Source organism: Lytechinus pictus, chromosome 3 (genome assembly GCF_037042905.1).
Source record: "Lytechinus pictus isolate F3 Inbred chromosome 3, Lp3.0, whole genome shotgun sequence".
Lineage (NCBI taxonomy): Eukaryota > Metazoa > Echinodermata > Echinoidea > Temnopleuroida > Toxopneustidae > Lytechinus > Lytechinus pictus.
In genome coordinates, this window is record NC_087247.1 from 4020619 (window position 1) to 4043502 (window position 22884).

The window sequence follows — 22884 nt, forward strand, 5'->3', positions numbered from 1 at the left end:
ATCCATTGCATAATCATGAAGGGGGCTAAAATATTGGTTCCACTATTAATGACATGAAGAGTAATACATGTATTTAAAGGGATCGTTTCACTTTGTGAGCAGCTGATTTAAAAAATTCTCAAAATGAGATGAAACATGTGTATGAGTGCCTGTATTTGTCCTTAAAAACCCTGAAACAGACCAAAATATAGGATGAAAAACTCTAATTTAGGTATAAGTGGCAAGTTATTAGCCTGATTTTGAGAACCATGTAGTAGACAGGTTCAGCTTATGACCAGTTTTCTCCAATTCAAAAAATCTGTTGGCTTTGTTGACTGCCTTCTGCTGTTTGTGTCTCATATACACACGCAGTTTTTGTGTTGTACAGATTCGCTGTATACACATAGTCATTGAAACCAACCCTCAATTATTTTCAAACTTTGGTTTACATCTCCAAGGTTTTAAAATTGTTGCTGTAGATATGATACTTTGAAACTTTTAAGATGGTATTTTTACACCAGAAGCCTAATGTTTAGCCCATTTTCAAGAACCAAAATGAGAATTTTTTAAATCAGAACAAAGTGAAATGATCACTTTAAGCACAAAATCAAAGCAACTCTGGACACTGTTTTCATGAAAACGGTAATATATAGCCCAACGGACCTTTTATTAAAAATAATAATAATAAATCATATTGCTGTAGATCAGAAATTGAATAGTGGCCACCTGGATTTCCATTCAAGACTTCTTGAATAAATGGATAAACTGAATTCACCCTCTTTAGATAACAGTGATATCAAATTAGGAACATTTTACATTGAAACACTTGCACATGATATTACCCACCACACATGTAATTTATGAAATGAGTTGTATCAACTCTTTGCCCGCCACCGACATACATGTACATGTAATCCCTCCTGTGGCTATCAAGTTTAGGGTGCAACCTTAAGGGTTTTGCTGCTTGGACTATGCTAATCAGCTCACAATAACCAAGCATTGTATATACATGTACAATAGACTGAGTACTCTGTGTGTACTGTGAATGAGATGTGACTCGAGTCAAAGTTGGCAGTCCACGGTATCATATGTTACTCTAGTCTATTAACAGAGTGGGCAAAGAGTCATAAGAGGTGACATTGTATTTTCAATTATGGAAAATTATGATGCACTTTATCATTTGCAAATTGCAACCATACTGTTAATATCTAATGTGAGAAACATGACTTTAATATCTGTAGTTTGAATAAATAGATATTTATTGAAAAGTAGACCATAATCATTACAAATAATCTGTTTTTGGTGCAATTTGAACAAATGATCTGAGGCAATACTATTCGACATTTATGTATAAATTTCTTAGAAATTCCCATTGCACCTTTCTATAGAAAATTTTGAGGCAATGTTTAAGTGGAATGTGTTTTGAATGGTGACCTTAACAAAACGTATATAACTTTTCGAGTATTTACATTGACATAAAGTGAAACAAGTTTGAAGAGATGAATCAAGATCTAGTGACAATTTCATAACACAAACATTCTTTTCTTACCCTTGGCAATGTTTCTGAACACCATCATGTTTACACATACATTTAACAACCCACTGTGGATGTGGTCCATGTATTAAACTTATGCTTTACAATGGTTGCCATTTGGCCCTGTACTATTAATGAAAGTTTTGTGAAACCCGATCAGGACTACCCACCACCCCCCCCCAAAAAAAAAAATATAATAATAAATAAAAAAATAAGATAAAGACGAATTTCGTTATGCACTTATAGTGTAAATTAAATAACCATTTCCCAAAAGGTAAATAGATTTCTAATTGCTCATGTAATAATTCTTCACAAGATTCTTCAAGCTTTTATCTTCTCTTGTAGCCTTTCTGTAGCCAACAACTTCATAAAACTGTATTCCCCTTGAGAAGTAAATTCTTTGACTTGTATTCTGAAGTCTAGTTTAACTTAGACCATGGTCTAAAAAAATTGATGGGAAGCCAAAAATTAAACATTTTGTTTAAATTATGTTTTTTCTATTTATTATTCTTTTTAATGGTGGGAAAAAAGTAAGTTTCTATTTTTAGACAATTTGAATTGTTTATAAATGTCAATGAGCTGATAAATTGAACCTCTTATGAGAGAATTGTGTCACAATTGGCTATCCATAGATACACTACAACTTTAGACCAGGGTTTACTTTACCCAGAGTTCAGAATACAGTCCAATCTCTGTAGGTTGCGAATGGCAACTTCACTTACAGTTACTATTATATCTAGACATGCATCCTGGAAGACTATGTTATTTTATACATACATTTTAAACAGTTTAGTCTGTACACAAATATCTACACCACTTTCTTTTGTTAAAAATGAATGGAGAAAAAGGAAATATGGAAATTAGCAATTTATGAGCTTACAAGAATACATACACCAATTTCAACTCTGTAATACAATGGTTAAATCAAGGCTTTTGCTACATGTTAGAGAAATGGGTTGTACAATGAATATCCTCACAATCAAATTATACACAAAAGAAAAGAATGAAGAATAATTTTTCCTTCTTAAACTCAATACACCAGTAATTAAGCATTCATATAAAAGGTGAAACTGTAAATTATTTCTTTCAAATATAAATCCCACGACACTATCACTATCAGAATATGCATTAATAATTGAAAATTAAACATTTTCATTTTTTTTATCAATATCTTGAAAATGACAAAAATAAACTTCAATAACAAAATATAAAAAAGAAAGGAATGAAGTGTTCATATTTCTTCACTTATAATAATGACACTGACTCAATGTCAAACTACAGGTTGAAAAAAAGACGTTTCATGAAAAATTAAAAAGGAAAAAAGAAGATTCCATATGCACAGACTTCTATCTTCATGACCAGTAATACCCAGTATGTTTAAAGGATGCAGGACAATTTCATACGTAATTAAGAATCCCCAGGAGAAATCTTTTTTAAAGGTCAAGTCCATCCCAGAAAAATGTTGATTTGAATAAACAAAGAAAAATCAAACGAGCATAATGCAGAAAATTTGATCAAAATCGGATGTAAAATAAGAAAGTTATGACATTTTAGAGTTTCGCTTATTTTTCACAAAATATGTATATGCACAACTCAGTGACATGCAAATGAGTCGATGATGTCCATCACTCACTATTTCTTTTGTTTTTTATTGTTTGAATTATACAATATTTCCATTTTTACCAATTTGACATGAAGGACCAACTTAACTGAACCATAAAATGTTATAACAATTGGTAATGCCACATGTTCAGGGAGGAATAAAACTTTGTTTCACAGGACAAATTTTGATGAAATTTTCAGTGTTGTGCTCGTTGGATTTTTCTCTTTTTATTCAAATCAACTTTTTGTAGGGGTGGACTTGTCTTTTAATAGATACAAATTTTTTGCAGTAGATAATTATGTTATATGCACAATACAATAACAAAATATAATATGTAAATCCTTTAAGAAAAACCTGAAGTGATAAGACCTTCCATTTGCACTTTATGTGCTTCCTTTGCAAGCTTAAAAAAAGGATGAAAAATGATAGCATGCATCAAGTGTATTTGAAAAGAGGTACTTACATTCATATCATATCATATTTAAATACTAGTAACCCGATTAAAACAAAATCAATGACAATGCCAAAATGTTCACTCTCAACATTTAAGGAGAAAATGCGCCTGCACATAAGTACCCTAGTGTTCACTCCCAACATTGATATGATGTTACGGAAAAGCTCTGCCTATGAGTATTAACCCTCTCAGTACTGTTGGCTCATCAGTGTGGAATAACTCAGTGGGCTTTTCATGGCCTGGTACTGAGAGGTTTAACATGGGGGTAATTTTCTACTGGAATACATGTAGCATGAGTGTCCCAAAACAATCTTTCAAGATTTAACTTGAATTGGGATAACATAAAGCTGGTTACTTCTATGGTTTAAAAAAAGTCTGGAATTGATATCCAAGGTGCAGGGTAATATTGCATGACCTCGTTCAATCAATATATATTTCTTCACACGACAGATTGCAGTGAATTTCTTTGCCGATATATAAATAAAACAATATATACATATATTCATCTTTCTTTGTAGAAGATTGCAAGGTATGCCTTCCTGGGTCATAAACAAAATTGCACTGTCAAAAAACATCTAAAGTAAATGACCTGAACCAAAAAACAAAAGTGTAAACATTATCTGAAACCTAATAGGAAATGAATACTCTGCATGAAATAAGATGATGATGTAAGCATCAAGAATGCATCAGGAAGATAATTCAATCTGAGTTGATATATGCATTGTATATCATACTATAGACATTTTTATAAACTTTCATTTGAAAGAAATGATCATAGAAAAACCAAAATGTCTGAACTCTTCTTTTTTCAATTATAACTCAGCACTACATTTACTTGTATAATAAAATAATACAACAGTATCAAAACAAGCAAACAAATCCAAGTTAGTTAGTTCCTCTATGCACCACGTATTTGTCCACGTTGTATTTGAATAAGACACGTTTACTACAGAAAGGTGGTTGTTTTGTGACCTTAATTAGGGGCCTCTACAATACAATACAAAGAATGACTCCAAGCAACATCTAAAGCTATACTCAAGAGTTACCATGACATCAACATCTTATAGTGTTCCGTCGCGGTAAACCACAAACCATGCTTTATATGCATCGACCCTCAAATAAATATCTAACAGCAGACAAAGTCATTAGAGCACAATTATTACAGTGCCATGAACTGATATGATCACAATCTCATGAGCTCTTTTATGCAACTTTGGACAAAACTACCTTTCTAAGAATTTGATTAGTCCACAGTTTTTAGTAGCCAGATAAAGACAAATCATATCCCACTTGCTTAAACACAGATGTTGCAAAAGGTAGTCATGCCATATCAGAAGATATGCCATTGAAAGGAAAAAGTACAAAATCATTAAATTATGTTATTCTTATATGTCATTAAAAGGCACTTATTTAATTCAATACTTTTGGCTTCCTTTTGAAGTACAGCTGTGTAGATGTGTAGCAGTATCCCACAAACACAAACAGACCTCCTGATAGCTGTGTTCATTCTAGCATATCCTGCAGAAAGAAAGAAGAAAAAAAAAGACCTAGTGAAAGACTTCTTTAATTACCCAGAACATCACAGTTGTTCTGAATGTTACTTAAATAGAAAAATCAAGAGAATAACATTTGAGAACATTTAGACAAAACAATAAGACATTTAATATGAGCAATTGAATGTTGACATCACCAATGTTATGGAACCTTCCCACTGGCAATGCAACTGAGATGTGTGGTGTCACACTTGTACCACTCCATTACTTTTATACATAATTTAGATGATGATGATGATGATAATAATTATGATGGTGGTGATAACGAAAACAATCCTCAAAATAAGCAATATTTCAATTTCACTACATCTAAATTTAGAGGTAAAGTAAACCATCTTCCTTTAAAATGAACATATACAGCAAGAATTTAGGGAAAAGGAATAACCCAAATGCTTACCTCATCTGAGTCGTCATGGTACCCTTGCACTGGCTCAGACAAATCAAGGGGATTATTTTCACAGGAATCTCCTTGACTTAATTTACTGTATCTGTATGTCCCGAGGCTGCATGACAAAAAATACAAAACATCAACATTTCATTTTTATCAGAAGGACATTAATAAATGAATCGCATGAAAAACAAACAGGTTGGATAGATTAGGAGGAAAATTCGCAGTATTCATGTAAACTTGTATGTAAATATGTAGCATTCTTTTCTCCTACCTTCACAAGCCAATAATGTAGGCCTATTGTCAAGGCCTACTGTTGGCTTACCCGACACAAGATCTCTGTCAATACATTTTACGGGGGTTCTTAATGGCTTCACCCATGGATATGCCACAATAATAATTGATTTATTTTTCCATTATCCAAGCAACTCCTATATGTTGCAGTGTATATTCAAGGTAAAATGCCAAAGCTTGCATGACATAACTAGAAAAATCACAAGCAAATGTAACCTACATGGATACCTTTTCAAACAAATGATGGATTTCCAAGCGTACTGCAATGTAATCATGTCTAGTAAGGCATAAAATATTGCTTGTACCTAAAGCAAAATCTCAAAACCAATTGCAGTTTCTTTGCATTTGGCCCAAAATTATACAGATATCGCCTACCTAGAGTTTGAATATAACATTTCCTCTCCCTGACGGAGTTATATTTTTCCCTCATATAGCTTCAGAGGGAAGTTGAAATATTATTCATTAAAAAGATAGACCAGGCAATATCTGTTATATTATATAGTCTATGTGAATTCGCCATCAGAGAATGGATTCATTGTCTGGCTCCAACCCAAATTCTTCCTACAGCTCTGATCCATCTACGTCATAATATAATTTTTTGGAAAATACATCAATCGCGTTATTCATGCAATCGACGCGTTAACACTAGCGCATACATCAAATAAAGTACCTGATTACGCAACTTGTAAGCGCGAGTGACGTCACCTTAGTGAATATAACGCTGCAATTGACAATACAACGTCAAAAACCTAGAATATAACAAATGTGATCCTCGCAGCAATGGTCACGTGATGGCGTATTGACCTATCACTGATTCAAATCTACATAACCTATGTAATATTCCAATATATTGAATGTGTTGAAAATATATACTGTATATGTATATAATTTTGCACATGAAAATCACATGTAAATCAGAGGAATTACTCACCCAGTTTGTATGAACATAAATTTGCCTTTCTTGTACAAAATGAAGACCAGTGCTAAAACTAAAACAACAACCAATGTGACTAGAATCCCCACAGCAGCTGAATGTGACTGAAAAGTAATAAAAAAAGCAGAAAAAAATAAAAGAGATGAGAAATGCCCAATAAACTGATGATAAATGTTAGATTTCTATAACCCAATGCAATCAAAGTTTGTTTTTAATTTTTTTTTATTACAGATGAAGAATATTTTGTGTCTATTCTATAGTAATATGAAAACAATCTATTTAATTTTACCAAGGAAACATGAAAAAAAAAGCATTTTGATTTGTCAATTTTAAAGTCTCCTAGTTGCCAATATGGCTAATTCAAAATATTGATACTTGATATTTATACTTGATATTTAATTTGATATTTTCTAATCACAATATTCTCAAATCATCACTTACTATACTATCTTGTTCTTATATTACTTATTGAAATACAATGTTTTCTGGGTATATACCTTCTCAAAGCAAAATTAAAGAAAATTATGACTTAGACTTTTATTCTTATATTTTTCTAATTTGATACTTGAAATAATAAATGGTACAGCAAAAATCAACAAGACAACAGAAGCTAGGAGTAATGAATGGCACAAAAACCACTTCTGTCAACAAAACTTTCATACCTTTTTTGTTTGTGACGATGTTCCGCACCTTGCTTTTAATTTCTCTACATCCCTTTGGGGCTGATAACCGTCCACACAGCTATCCCCAGGAATCTTCCTATACCTGCGTAAGGAAAGAAAAATATACAGTAGTAGTAAACTCTACTAAAACTGAAACAAAGTCACTGTTAAGGGGAATGAACTGATGAATTGAGAAATAAATTCAAATAATGGAAATCCCAGAGTTTATAATTGTGAAATAAAAGCCCTTGTCCTTCCCTTCCCCCTCCCCAATTTACTTAAGCACCCTAGTGTTTTTTTTTTTAATCTTATTGATTGCAAAATACATAACAAAATGTTTCTTCATTGAATGCTGATGATACTGGTAATGGTGCTGAAGGTGGTGGTGTTGATGATGAAGAAGCAGATGGTGATAACAATGATGTTTAAAAAAAACACTGGTGGTAATACAAACACATTTTATAAATTATTTAATCTGGATACACTCTTTTGGCAATCATGTGGCTGCATCCCACTACCATGCATGAAATATCTACCATAAAAACATTATTCCATCTAAATTACTTGTAAGTAGAGGAAGTAGAGGAATTACCTATCATAAGAGTATGTAACTTACCCCCAGGAATTTAATTCTTCTTCATGGCCGTATTCACAGTACTCAAGGTCTTCATGTTGAAACTCTGGACTCAGGATACAATCTGTAGAATTTGTTTTTCTATAGAATCCATAGTCACTGCACAAGATCAATATGAAGGGTCACAAAAATGTAAAAAAAAGTTAGTCATGACAAATTTCTATTGAATTCTTTCCCATCATATATGTGAGTTGAATAAGCACTGAAATATAACTGGAGATTTACTGTATTGATAAAAACTTCACTCACTTTCCAGAATAAAGCAGAGGCATTGCACACAGGAACAATTATATAGAAATGGCTCAAATTCATCTAAGGCCATCCAAGAACATGAATGGATTTGGAAGGATATTGATTGGCCTTATTGCCCTCTCACTGGTCTTGGATATTTTTGTGCCTTCCTGGAAAGTGGCAATGTTGAAAAATTGTTGAAATGAAGGCCTGTTTCACACAAATCTGGCATAAATATTTGGTAAAATTTTAGGAGATGTATTAAGATTGGTCTTTTGAAAGCATTATATAATGGCCGATTACAATCACCATGGTAACAATGTCCAACAGCCAATCAAAATCAAGAATTCCATGCAAGTCAACATTGGATGGCAAAGTTACCATAATAGAATTTTTATCCAGCAGGGCCTTGATCCTTTTCTGAAAATTGAATTTCCCTTGATACATTTTCGTTTCACTCACCATTCATAGTCGGATTTATCACAACTGCATGTCATTGAGGTTGGATGCTGCTCAAACATGAAGCTGACCCGACAGAGAGAATCGAGTCGGACTCGACTGAAGACTTCTTTTCGTCCCAGCAAACACCCAGCCCTGCCATTGTTTTCATGAGGCTGCCAGTCCATAAAGTCACTATCCCCACCTGTTTTATACAAGTGACCAAGCAGAGATGTACACAACTATTCCAAAAGTCTACACCCATCATGAGCCTGGGCTAAAAAGTAGAAATTCCACCCAAATCACCTTCATTTTTGAGCGAAAACCTTTTTTTTTTTTTGCTTACCTCTTTTTCTCAAAATCAGCAACGCCACTTAAAAAATTGTTCCAAGGGCCTTGGTACCTATATGCTTTTACTCATACTCATCAAATTGGCAACCATTCCTTTTTTCCCCAATGACATAACATGAGAAAAAGTATATATGGATATGACATAAATCAAAATAATATATAATGGCAAAATCCATCACTTTATGTTGGCAACAGAATTACATACCTCATGGGGTATTGCCCAATGCAATAATAAAATGCCTACAACGTATTCACGCAAGTAAAAAATCCAATAACCAGTGAAATAGTATACATGTATTTGTAAAGCGCTTTAGAGACATCATTCCAATGTGATAAGTGCTATATAAAGATGAAATATTATTATTATTCATGACTTTTGAATACTCACATCGCCTTGTAAGGATAGAACCAAAGTTGATCATGAAGGATCTCCACTGGCTATCATCTGCACCATATCCCCAGATACTGACGTTGAGAGACTTTTTACTTGGTTCTGGCAGGAGTCCTGTCACTGTAATCTTCTCCTCGGTGAACTTGTACGAATTCCAGCACTGACCCTCGTCATAGGAAAATCTATCGTAACACAGTTTTTGAGGGAATATGTCAAGATTATATCACCAAACAATGTCTCTACAAATGCCATCTAAATATTCTTCACTATACTTTCAAAAGAATCGCATGTGCTTATATTAATGATTGCCCAAAAGAAAGAAGGCCATATTTTTTGTGAATAATGGCATACAATATAGGACAGTGAGAGAATAAGAGTGATATTTTTTTTTTTAATAAAGATGTCTTTAGTGTAAACCAAGACCTTAAATATCAATTTTGATGGAAATCACTATTTCTTGTATTAAAATCCCTGCAATTTTGGATAATAGGCCTAATGTAGTAGACTTGACATAGAATAGTCAATAGGGTCAATCTGTGGAACTGACTGGGTCTCATTTCACAAAGATCTACAACTATGGTACTCTAGCTTTGCCTTTATTGTAACTACCATGGAAACCTTGATTGGGGTAGGCTGCAGAGCCTTGTTACCACGGTAGTTGCCCTAAAGGCAAAGTTACCAGTTGTAACTCTTTATGAGACAGCAGTATACAGCAGCTTGCTATCTATATTGTCAAATACAAAGAAATATTCCTTTTCTTGTGAAACTGTAACTCCTTTGGACTCACTTGATCGTATCAGTAGCATCCTCTATGGTCGGAATGGCTACAAGGAGACCACCACTGTTTGCTATAGCTAGGTGATGAGGACCTTGCAGGGCCAATCTCCAGTTGTAACCTCCGTCACTGGAAACATATACATCAGGGGGTCGTAGCTCTAGTGAGCTGGCAACGGTAGCTGCAAAAGGACAAATAAAAAGGGGGAAAATACATTATGTATATAACATGGCATGCAAGATCTACAAATGAGTAGGCTGGGAGTGGTAACAGTAGCAGCATATTCAGTGTTTTAGCTCCAAACTAGCATATTTAATAACTTAAGAATCATGACGTGATATAATTTGAACTATTGCACTTGTGACTGCACATTTTTTTAATACTGATATACATGTAACGAGGTTACATGATATCTTTCAACATCAATTGACTTGTGATGCTCATAATATAAAAACCGTTATTACCTATACAAGGTATTTTAGCAGATAAATAAAAGTCATATTTCGCTTGCTACTTTCAATCCGAGACCGACGAGGTGAACATTTGCCATGTTGCCCTCCCCGGGCTTTGCCCATAGGAATCCTGTATCATATTTCGGTTAGTGCGCTTGCGCAGTGGGAGCTGAGTTTGATCGCTAGTTTCAGTATTTGAGAAATCTGGCTGGAACTAGTTTATGAACAAACGCATTGTAGATAATGCGCGGCGCGGCCAGTGCATACACAAACGTAACCCAAGCGCAAGATTTCTACGCGTTGAGTGTATGTGCGCGCCATGCATGATGCGCGACTGCAGTCACAGTTATAAGGGTTACTTCGCTAAGGTCGTGAATAACCTGAAATCAGAAATAGTGATGAGCAAACAGGCATATAATTTGTTCCAAATAGTAGCTTGAATTACACATTGTACAGCCTTATGTAATAATAATATTGACTGGCTCTTCTTTCGAGAAACATCAAATATGCCGCCCTTAAAAGAACCATATTGCCCTCGTCTAAAGACTTGGGCCAATATGATTCTGTTGCGGGCGACATATTTGATGTTCCCCTCAAGGCCAGTCAATATTAAAGAAATATTACAAGTTTACATGATACCATTTCAACTACCGCACTAACAAAGGCACATTATTTGAATACCAAAATTACATACAAATTTCCCTGACATAATTTAAACCACTGCACCCATGACTGGACATTATGTAAATATTTAGTATTTCAGGCTTACATGATGTAATTCAAACCAATGTACTCGCACCTGCACATTATTTAAAGAATATTACAAGCCTACATGGCATGATTTTAACAACTGCACTCATGACCGGTCATTATTTGAATACTGATATATTACCATGGGCTAAGAGGAGTCCAGTAGCTGTACTGTCACTGACCGGCCCGGATGGGAAGCGTATGCCCTTCAGTCTGCTGTACTGATTGTGAATCTGTAGATGACATTCCTGTATGAAACAAATCAGACACATAAAACTGCAGATAAATCTGGGGGCCCATTTCATACAGAATTGCAACTATCATGGTAACTTTGACATTATTGCAACTAACATGGCTCACCGGTCAGTCACAATCGAGGTTCCATTGTAGTTGCCATAACGCTATCATAGTTGTAACTCTTGGTCAAACATGCCCATGTTCTACAGAACATCTTCTTATTTTATTCACAAGAATATTCATCAGAAAATATGTAATTATGAAATAAGACTTAATAAGACCAATTCATTAAATGAATTTTCCTACCCCTGTATCTGTACATGGGACCTCAACAGGCCTCCTGACCGGAGACCAGATCCCTCCTCTATCATAGGTAATCACTGTGTGGATGGTAGAGTCTTCATGTATCTGACTGGCCAGGTACACTCCGCGCATCGACTCCACCTTGTAGAAATCAGTCACCTGGTTGCCATTTGGAAACTGGAATAAAATAATTAAAATAAAAAACAACTTTGGATTGGTTTTGAACTGAATATAAAGTCTCTTCTAGGTCTTGCTCAATTAAAGGGGAATCCAGCCTTTGCCATAAAATGTTGTGTTGGGAAGGAGAAAAATACATTAAACAGAATGGCGAAAGTTTGAAAGAAATCGGACAAGGGATAAGAAAGTTATAGCTGCTTTTAAATTGAGATCACTAATAGTATGTAGATTTCAAATTGGCAACTAGGTGAGTAAATTATGACAAGGGGCAAGGACAACTTTCCCATAGGCCATGTACTTTATTATCAGGGATTTGTGGTTTTCTCCTAAGTACCCATTCCCCTGGGGCAGTAATCTAAATACAATCCAGGTATATAGTTTTATGTCCTCATGATGAAAGAAAAATATAATTTGAAATAAAACTTTTTTGGGAACATGACATTTTAGCCACAATATATATTGGAGTACATGGAAGAGTAGTCCTTGCCTTACATCACTATGACATCCCATATGCGGCCAATTTGAAGACTCCATGGGTATAGTGATTACCAATATTTACAACTTTTAAAAAATCATAACTTTCTTGTTGTTTGTCCAATATTGTTCAAACTTTCACCTATCAACTTGTCTGATTTTTCTTTTTCTTATAAAAACAAGTTATTATTTGGGTTGGATTCCCCTTTAATGACAAGTACAGTCAATGGATCAACATTAAAGGAGAATAGACCCTGGAGAAATTTCCATGTTATTGGGGAAAAAAAGATAGAGAAAAGCAATTATCTAAAGTTCCTTCAAAATCTGTTTTAAACACAATCACAAAGTTGTGGAAGCTTCAAAAGTCTCCATCTGCTTTCTATGGTGATCTTTAAATAAAATGCAAGATAAGTTAAATTATACACAAAATTTTCATATTATATCTTTTAAAGATGATTTTTGTATATTTGTTATGTCAAATACATTTTCCCATATTACTTGAGGTAAAGAAACAAGCTAGAGATATTGGGAAAATATGCAATTCTATATACAAAACATATAGAGAGTTGAATGACTAAACCTTTTTTAGGTTAAATACACAAACAAGCTTGTTAGAATCCTGTAATTATTTGTAATCTTCTTTTATATACAAATTGGGAAGTTGCTGACCACTGAGTGCAGAAGTAGTGTGTACATTGTCTATCTTTAATGGGTATGAACCTGTGAATAGAAACATGATTCAGTCAGGATTTTCCAGAATTATGACAATTTTCTTTAGAAAATGAACTGGGCATGTTTAACTTACAAGATGGCGTAATAATGACTCTGAAAAGACGATACCATCGGAAGCAGACGTGTAGATTGTTCCCGTTCCCGTATCTGAAAAGAAAAATCACCAAATTGATTCATCAATCACACAGTACAAGCCCATTTAAAATAATAAGCTCATTAATAAACTATATCTTGAAAGAAAGACGTGAGTTATTCTAAAATCTACAAAACTCTTTCATATGAGGTTACAGCAAGTTGTGCAAGATGTGCATCAAACACACTATGTGATTATGCAGTTTGTAAGCAGTGAGTTACGTCAATACAGTGGATATAACAGTGTCGCATTGGCCAAGATGAAATCAAAACCTAGAATATAACTGTGATCAGACATTGTAGCTCTAGTCACGTGATGGAATTTTTGACCTATCGCTGATTCAAAATCTTAGCCATTTGTAATATATTCAACTATTTAATTCAATCCCATGCCTATAAATACTAAAGTTCAATTTATCATAAAATGAAACGATAAGATGTAGAAAAAAGATTATAGACTTACTTTCTGGATCATCTACATGCATAAAGATGAGACCTTCACTCATGTCGAGGACAGAGAAAAACTGCAAGAAAGTCAGATGATAACATGATCATCAAAAATTGTCAGTCCAACAAAATGAGTACTTCTCCTTCACATAGGTAATGTAAGAACTCTTTCAAATGTTACTGCTAGCTAGCAATAATTTAAAAACATTAATTGTCACTAGAAATCTCAATCTCTCTCTCCTATCTTGAATCTAATTATCTCTACAAATCATCCAATTGATATTGGTTAATTACTGTTGATCAAGAAATTGAAGAAAAAAAAGCACTTATCTCTACAAATCATCCAATTGATATTGGTTAATTACTGTTGATCAAGAAATTGAGAAAAAAAAGCACTTACTCTATCACTTGTGATAACAGGTAGTTGAGTAGGCTGCCATGAATGCCCTCTGTCAGTAGAAACATGTAAGACATGCTGTGCCTCGCCTGATGTTTCCTGGTGTGCAGAAAGGATACATCTTAGTAACACTTTTGTTTACATTGGCGTCAATACAAAACAAAGGATGTATTTCACATTTCAGCCCCCCTCCCCCCCCCCACTAGTTATGTTCATGCAATAGCTGATTATCAACTTCAGCTATTCCACCTACCATGCTTTATATAAATCCAGGGGATCATTATGGTACAAGGACTTGTCACACCACATCCTTTAAAATTTCATACTTCACATCCAATTACTGCACTGTTTTCTTTTGCAAAATATCAGCGACAATATTTGATTTGGTCCCCAGGATTAAAGCGATTCTTTGAATGCTCAACGCCCGATCAGAGTAGCCATGCTTAAGCCGGGGTAATAGTATGCAGCAATTAGAGACATTGTATTAAGTGCTATATAAATGTTGCATAATAATAATATTGTTATTATTATCATTATTATTATTACTGGAGACCTTCATAGTAAGCTTCACACTGTACCACTTACCTCACTGGAAGTAATGGCAGCATAGATGAATTTTCCTTGAAGCCCAAAATTCTGGACATGCTTTTGAAGAGCTGAGTGTCATAGGAAGAAGTAAACAATAATTGATTTGATGGTGTGACATCATAAAGAAAACAGGAAAAAGACTGTTTGATCCATTTCAAATAATTCTTTCAGAGTTAATAACTATGTAGTGTAACACTGTATCCCTACCTATAAATAATTATTCTAAACTGATCCCCCAACTTAAGTATACCTAGTCACGTGATGGAGTTTTGACCTATCACTGATTCAAATCTAAAAAAAAGGCATCCCTTATTAAACTGGGGGGGGGGGTCAATTTGACCCCCCCCCCCTTAACAAATTTTGTCACTACACCGTTGCACTAAATTTTTTGACTGCGCCGCTCACTGACTTTTTACTTTCAAGTCTTGCGCATCTTTTGAGACCAAATTTGCGACGCCCGGGTACGAGGTTCCAAAATTACGCAACATTTTGTAGGTGCATGTCAGACCAGAAATTGTTAAAAAACGTGATTCCGTGTAAAAAGTCAATGCAAATTGTGTTTTTCAACCTAAAATCATAAATGTATGATTATTTATAGTTTTGTTAAATGGATTTATTGACCCCCCCCCCCCCCCCCCCCAGTATATACTGGTCCAAAAATAGCCCAGTTAAGGGTTAAGGAAAATGTTCTACAGTACATGCTTAAATGTTGGTGAGAATATTCAAAATTCAGGTCTTATACAAATTTGGTCTACCTAGACAGCTGGATGTCAAAATAGGGTAGATGTATCAAACTCTCTAATATGAATGAAATAGTTCATAGATAACAGTATAAGGTGGATATTTAGTGCTACTTGATGCATGGACCTCTTGTCTTTAATAAAAAGATAATAATCATCTAAGGGGATAAACATACTATCATCCTGTTTTCTTTTCTCTTCTTCTTTTTATTTTACAACAAATACGAAATATGATTCTAATATGCACAAAAATAGCTTAGTGTAAAGACCATCTCTAACTGGCAAAACCCAAACTGGGATACATAATCATTAAAATGAAATAGGTTAGTTACAGACAAGTTAATCATAAAGGACTTACTTTGATATGAATTTCCGAGATTTGGTGTTTTTAACAAATTTAGCTGGCCATCTGCATGTGCACATAAATGAAGAGAAAGAACAATGAAAAAAGATGTAAATTACAGCACCTATTATCAATAGGCAAGCAGAACATTTGTTGTGCTAACTTTTTACTTATAAAGTATAAAATAATTGTCATGATACAGATGTCCAGACCAAGTTTGCCTTAAAAGTCATAAAGGTATCATTGGTTATCATATCATTATCAGTTCATTAAAAGGCATACATGTACTCTAATAACAGCAACACTGTTTTCATCTTCAGAGCAAGGAATGTCTGACAATGACCCCAAACACCAAACATGAAATCACCCAGTATTCATTTTAATCTGGAATATGTACATGTATTGACTAATCTCCATGTCAAAGCTCGAGTTGTGCAAAACATTTGAAGAAATGTATGAATAAATGTATCTAATGCACACTAATGCAACACTTTTCGCATCCTCCCCCCCCCCCCCCCCCCAACAGATCAATTCTGAACTTCGGATTTCTGTCTCATATTTCTTCTCTTGGGAAATTATGTATTTCTTTAATAAAGTACAGTCTCAGTCACAGTAACAGTATCAGTCTCAGCCCCAGTCTCAGCCACAGTTTCAGATAAGGACATCTTATATACAATAGTGGTTGATTCAGATGAGCATTTGACAAAGGGATTGTATGTCACTGATTTTAACTGGCAACTGTTCTAAGCTACTCAAACCCTCTGCATCTAAATTAGCCAATATCAAACTCAAATCAGATGCTTCACGAAACACCCTGCCAATGAATTTGATTCACCTACCTTCTTCTTTGAGCATGAAGAGATCATCCGGTGCATTCATTTCTGATGTTGCCCAAGATGCCTGTTGGATGTCGGATTGGAGGGTGGTCCACGTGGCGCCAAAGTCTCTCGACAACCATACTTTATTCTACAACAGGATTGGAAATGCATTATTCTTTTATACACATCAGGTCCAGTAGGGTTGCTAGAATCACAACTTTCTTGGTTTGCTATAGACTTTAATATATTAATTGCACAATTGACTGTATATTCTATATGGCGCTGATTTCTGTTTTGCGTTGCAGTCAATATGGTAAATACATTGACACTGCATTCAGATTCAGACCTGCCAAAACAATTTCAATACTGTAATTAAAGATGCAGTGGGATTTCCAAAATTTCAATGTACTGTAAATGCATCCTTTTGTCTCTCATATAATATTTGACCTGAAAAATGTTTCATAATACAATTCATGATTCCTTTTATTCCATAACTTATCAAACCCAGCCCATTCAAAAAAACATTCATTTGTCAACAAAATAGAATTTGAGGTTATCCCATCACAACATTTGAAGTACACTTCAAATTTTAGTTGATTGATCAGTTTCATATTTCTGGAGAAAGATACAACAAATTCAGTCTTGGAGCATAATATGCTGTATTAATATATGTATATACAATTTTTGTATATACAATGTATCTGAGCAATTTCAAAGCTCAAGTCTCCAAAATATGTACAGTATCGCAGAGAAAGAGCCTTGTTTTGGAATTTCAAATCTAATTTTAGACTTATCAATCAGGCAACAGCTGTGACATTGTAAACAAAGGAGCTTTGATAATCCATGATACACTGCAGTTGAGTAGCATTTCACAAAAATCAATAATATAAATCTCTCACAGTGTATCGTGCTGTGTTTCAAGTTGTGGGTTTGTATATACCTGCAGTACAGGAATGCAAATGTGTTTGTACCATTGGAATGAGCACATGTCCTTGTTCCTCCGTTTACTGCTGCTGCTTTTTGCTACAATCACTCATCATCATTATTGTACAACATTACTGTACATCACAACTAGGTCTTGATTTATCAAAATCAACCATGACTACTGATGGCCCTGAATGGCCTATTGATTAGCCTCAATGCCCCTCTCATTGGCGTTGGATATCTTTGTGCCTTTTTTGTGCCATGTTTTGTGCCAAGTGCTTTTTTTGTCAATTTCCTACCTGTGCTGTAATGAAGAAATTAGCCATAAAGAAAAATGATCCTGCCCTAAAAATGCAAGATTTTAAGGCCTAACATTACATTTTTATTATTATTATTATCTTTATTATCATTATTATTATTATCATCATTAACATTATTACATGATATCACCATCATCATCAATAAATGTTCACCGTTAATTATTAAATAGCAGCAATATACAGAAATAATTCCTTATTGACTTACTTCCTCGTTGGGTGTTTGGACAAAGAGCAGATCTTGATGTGTGGTATGAAAGTTAATCCGCCCTTCAGGATAGAATGGGAGTGAGACAGCAGAGAAAGTACGGGCACCGTCTTTGGAGATGTAGAATTTGGATGTAAACACATCCATATCGGACTTGTAAGAAATGAGGATGATCTATCAAAAAGAAATTGGGAAATAAATGATGTAAAGAGGAAACATGAATGAAAATATTAATACATGTATAATTGCCCCCCTCCAAGTAGAAATATAAATGCAACTACATGTATTACCCCCCCCCCCCTCTCTCTCTTTCTTTCTCTCTCTCTCTCTCTCTCAAGAGTTCTAATAACATGATTTTCTACTGTGGAAAGTATAGATGCTGATTGCTTCTTCATGTATTAAGAGTACAGTAGTACATATTTCTGCATAAAATACTTTCCTACAACATATTTCGATATACATGTAAGAAGACAATCACTGGCGTAAATCCGTGTTGATGGGTGGGGGAGATGACTGAAATATTTTGGCTTTTTTTTTTGCAGTCATGTTTTTAGATATGCAAGGAATTGTCATTGATATGTCCACAGTGGTGTACCGTGGGTCACGGCATTGGGGAGGGGGCACCAGCAAAATGTTTGAATCACTGAGTGAGCGCGCTCAGTTGCCAGTTATACTGACCTACATGTAATAGAGACATTTTCTGGACAATGTCATTAAACGGATATGCATCTCACTGATCAAATAATGCGAGCGCGAAGCGCGAGCTGAATTTTTTTTATATTTACACCTAAAAAGAGACATTATAATCAAATTTGTGTAATCATGATACATGTAGGTACCTGTCTCACTAAACAATACAAGCGCAAAGCGCGAGCTGAAGTTTTCGTATATTTTTACCCCAAACAGCGAGATTTTGAGGAATATATTTTAGGAATCCATTAAGAGTATGCATATCTCACCATAGTCGTCTAATGCGAGTGCCAAGCGCTTGCTGGTTTATAAGAATTACATCTGAACACATGAAACACTTTTTGTAGTCATTGCAATCATGATTATCATACGCATCTCACTAATCAAATATTGCGAGCGCGAAGCGCGAGCTGAAAATTTAGATAATTTAGACTTGAAGTGGGGCATTCTAAGGTTCCTTTGTAGGAATTAACTAGGACCATCCGTAATTCAATATCCAAATGATGCGAGCACGAAGCGCGAGCTGAAAATTTTTGATATTCAGATCAGAAGGGACATTTTAAGGACTGATTTTAGGAATTCATGAAGAGTAGACATATTTCACCAATCCACTAATGCGAACGTAATCACGGACAGGAAATGTTTCATATATAAGAAGACCTTAACATGGGGCAATCAATTTTTGAGTCATGAAAAAGAAGCATATGTCACTACATAAAACAATGATAACTCAAGTGCTAGGAAATATATTTTGTTTATATTGACTTGAAAACGGGATGTTTCAGTACAACAGGATTATATATTGTGTTAGCAGACAATACAAGCACCAGTAACAATGAAGACGTAGGCCCTGGGCAAATTATGTTTCATGAAGTTATGATAAAAAAATTTCTTATGTAATGCAACATAACATAATTATAATATAACATTATAATGAATAATATTTTCTTCTTTCCCACTATACGCTTCTCTTTCTTTCTCCCTCTTTTCTCCTTTTCCCCTTTTCCCTGTTTTTTTTTTTTGGTCAGCCGATTGGGAGGGCACGTGCCCCCTATGCCCCCCCCCCCTCCCCCCCCCCCCCCCCCCCCCCGTAGTTACGCCACTGTATGTCCATATGGCAAATACCCCTCCAATATTATCATCTTTTTTACCCCATGATGGTTTAATGGTTTTATTAGAGATTACATTAAAAAAGAATTGACATTCCATCTTAATCCCTTCCCAAAGACACCAACATTGATGAATTGGAAGAAACGGGAGTTTCTCTTCAATGTTATGATAAGGACAGAAGTATTTTGTTTGGAAATGGTGAACTGGCTCTTTATTTGCATGTTATGATTCAATAATATTGTTTTATTTGTTAAGCGGTATTTCAGGAAGAATTTTCACCAATAATTTAACAATTATCTCTTGTGATGTTTTTTTTTTCATTTCTTTCGTAAAAAGTGGGGGGATGTTTGTACAGGCCACCCCCCCCCCCCTCCTCGAAAAGTGGGGGGATATATCCCCCCCCCCAGGATTTACGCCAGTGAAGACAATCTACATGTAAAATTCAAGATTTTATAATGTATATTCATTTATCTTTAGTCCGTGCATATATTAGAAACCTATCAAATGCCACTGATTTCTGCAAAAAATACACCAAAAGTTTAACCGTCTTTAATTATTTTAAATCTGATTTCAACAAAATTTTCACTGTTCTCCTTGTTTGATTTAATTCTTTATCAAAACCAACTTTTCAATGGTTGATTTGAAGGTGCCTTTAAACAAAATTAAGGAAATAGAAACTGATCAATAAATTTCAACTCACCCTTTGTGAGTCAAGAGGACTCTTGAAGATACCATTGCTTTTCCTTATGATTGCTCCTTCAATTCTATCATCAATATTAGAGAAAGACTTCCCATAGTCTAAGCTGGAAAAAAAAATTAAAATGAGTTCACAAAGATAAAATAAAAACATGACTGAGAATCTGCTTGAGAAATACTTTACTTTTTAATTTCAATGTCTATCAACAAAATATACATTTTTTTTTTCTTTTCTTTTCCTGGTTAGTTTTAGGCTATCACAATACATATCTCTTTAATGTACAATTAATATCATGAATATGATATTAGTTTGGAATCATACACTGTACATGCACCAAGTGCACAACAAGGTTATGCTTTTAGTTTAAGGTGAACTTTTAGGGAGCATATTTATAAAATAGAATTTCTACTATACTATATGGAAATATGTACATGTATACATGTACCTCATTATGAGTAACCCAAACAAAAAAATTAAAGTAACATGAGAAAGGCTTGTTTTATGAACTGCTATGAAAGTTGAAACAACTCTGAAAACTGAAGTCATCATTTCAGATTTTGATGAATATATTTTCATGCATGTCCTTCTCATTACAGGACAAAGTGTCATTCCATGTACCGGTACATGTAAAGTTGCATTGTACTGTGTATACTTGAACATCTGTGCATCATGAACAGTTCTGTACTTGTAAGGTCAACTGTGCTCAATCGCCATGAAATACATGTAAACAGACACTCATTTTCATGCCATGCACTTTTGCATATTATTTACATTTGGTGAAATCTACACATTATCACATACAAGAATGGCAAATCAATGAGTGATTCACACTGCCACCTACATGTAGTTTAATAAGGGATTCACAAATGAAATACATTATACATGTAAATATCACTTCCTTATTTAGTACACATTGTACAAGAAGTAAAGCAACTATAGTACTTTATACACAATTCACTTTACAAACTTGATTTGTGGATTATATGGAAGCCTACATGTAGACTGTATTATAATCATTATTATGGGTACCTGGCAGGAACTAATTAATTAATTCCCTAAAATGCATATGTGCTGTATTTATAAAGGCTTGCAGGGCTTAAGTCACAGTAATGATATCCAGTCTTTTGGAGGCACATATTAAAAGACAATGTATGTTATACATGTACACCTTCAAAGGCAGAACATTCACTGCAAGATATGTAATTTATTGTACATTTTGTGTAGACGACACTGTGAATGTTAGGTTTATATCTAGAATATATTTTTCCTTTCTATGTTGTGTATACATACTAATAGACTGCATCTAGCAAACCATTTACTTTATGAACAGTAAATGTTTACATAGAAAAATACATCATATGTTGGGTATTCTGTTCAAAGCATTCAATTTTTATCAGATAAAGAAAATTGCAACTTGTAACCCTACACCTGCTTTGTCTACATTTTTATGTTTGGTCTCATTCCACACAATATAATCCTACATAATGTACTTGTATAGCTATTTACCACTTTTCTAATTTCCTGTTAGGCTGTAATACCCATTTTGTCTAATATCTACTTCATCTAACACCACTTTGTCTATGATATAATAGATAAAAGGTGCCAATCTAAATGCTCAGGGCGCTAAGGCGAAAAGAGAGTATAAAAGAGAGTATAAATGAAAGAGAACAAATCTGTTTATATTTTCATTTGACAAAGTAAATTAATAATAAGTCTACAGACCAAGTCTTAACTAGGCATGAAATTAAAAGATAATAAGACTGGGCATTTGCTTTTTGTTTTGACAGCTAATATTTAACAAGGGTCATGTGGTCCAGTGGTTAGAGCATTGGACTTATAATCCCAAAGTTTTGAGTTCAAATCCCGACTCAGCCATTGTCTCCACTTTCATAAAAAGGCCCAAGAGTAATATCTGTTGTCTATAACTTAAGTCAGCCATTATGACCTAGACGTAAAATGTTTCCTAGGTAATTGGTATACACAAGCTTGGCGTTTACCAGCAAAATGCTGTCATGCCGAGTTCATACGGGAGTTACCATAAACTATATTTTCAATTAAACCGAATTGATAGTAGTCCAAATGCGTTCATAATTTGGCCCATGAGGTATTAGACTATCTCCGAAGTTG

General features: G+C 34.4%; 1 protein-coding gene across 2 annotated transcripts in view; it reads right to left on the reverse strand.

Annotated features, from left to right (window-relative positions):
* Nucleotides 1-607: 607 nt before the first annotated feature.
* Nucleotides 608-22884, reverse strand: part of LOC129257963 (sortilin-like) — a 28126-nt gene continuing 5849 nt past the window's right edge. The window contains exons 4-21 of one of the 2 annotated variants that reach the window (XM_054896413.2): nt 20761-20863; nt 18261-18434; nt 16833-16959; nt 16009-16059; nt 14908-14978; nt 14326-14421; nt 13942-14002; nt 13420-13493; nt 11967-12140; nt 11566-11671; nt 10234-10402; nt 9444-9628; nt 8729-8909; nt 8018-8134; nt 7402-7504; nt 6737-6843; nt 5521-5626; nt 608-5088 (exon numbers count right to left, since the gene is read on the reverse strand). In XM_054896413.2, the coding sequence (XP_054752388.2) occupies nt 5074-5088; nt 5521-5626; nt 6737-6843; nt 7402-7504; nt 8018-8134; nt 8729-8909; nt 9444-9628; nt 10234-10402; nt 11566-11671; nt 11967-12140; nt 13420-13493; nt 13942-14002; nt 14326-14421; nt 14908-14978; nt 16009-16059; nt 16833-16959; nt 18261-18434; nt 20761-20863 (2020 nt within the window). In that variant the 3' untranslated portion in view covers nt 608-5073. The remainder of the gene's footprint in view (nt 5089-5520; nt 5627-6736; nt 6844-7401; nt 7505-8017; nt 8135-8728; nt 8910-9443; nt 9629-10233; nt 10403-11565; nt 11672-11966; nt 12141-13419; nt 13494-13941; nt 14003-14325; nt 14422-14907; nt 14979-16008; nt 16060-16832; nt 16960-18260; nt 18435-20760; nt 20864-22884) is intronic. The other variant, XM_064096161.1, reaches the window with a different exon arrangement.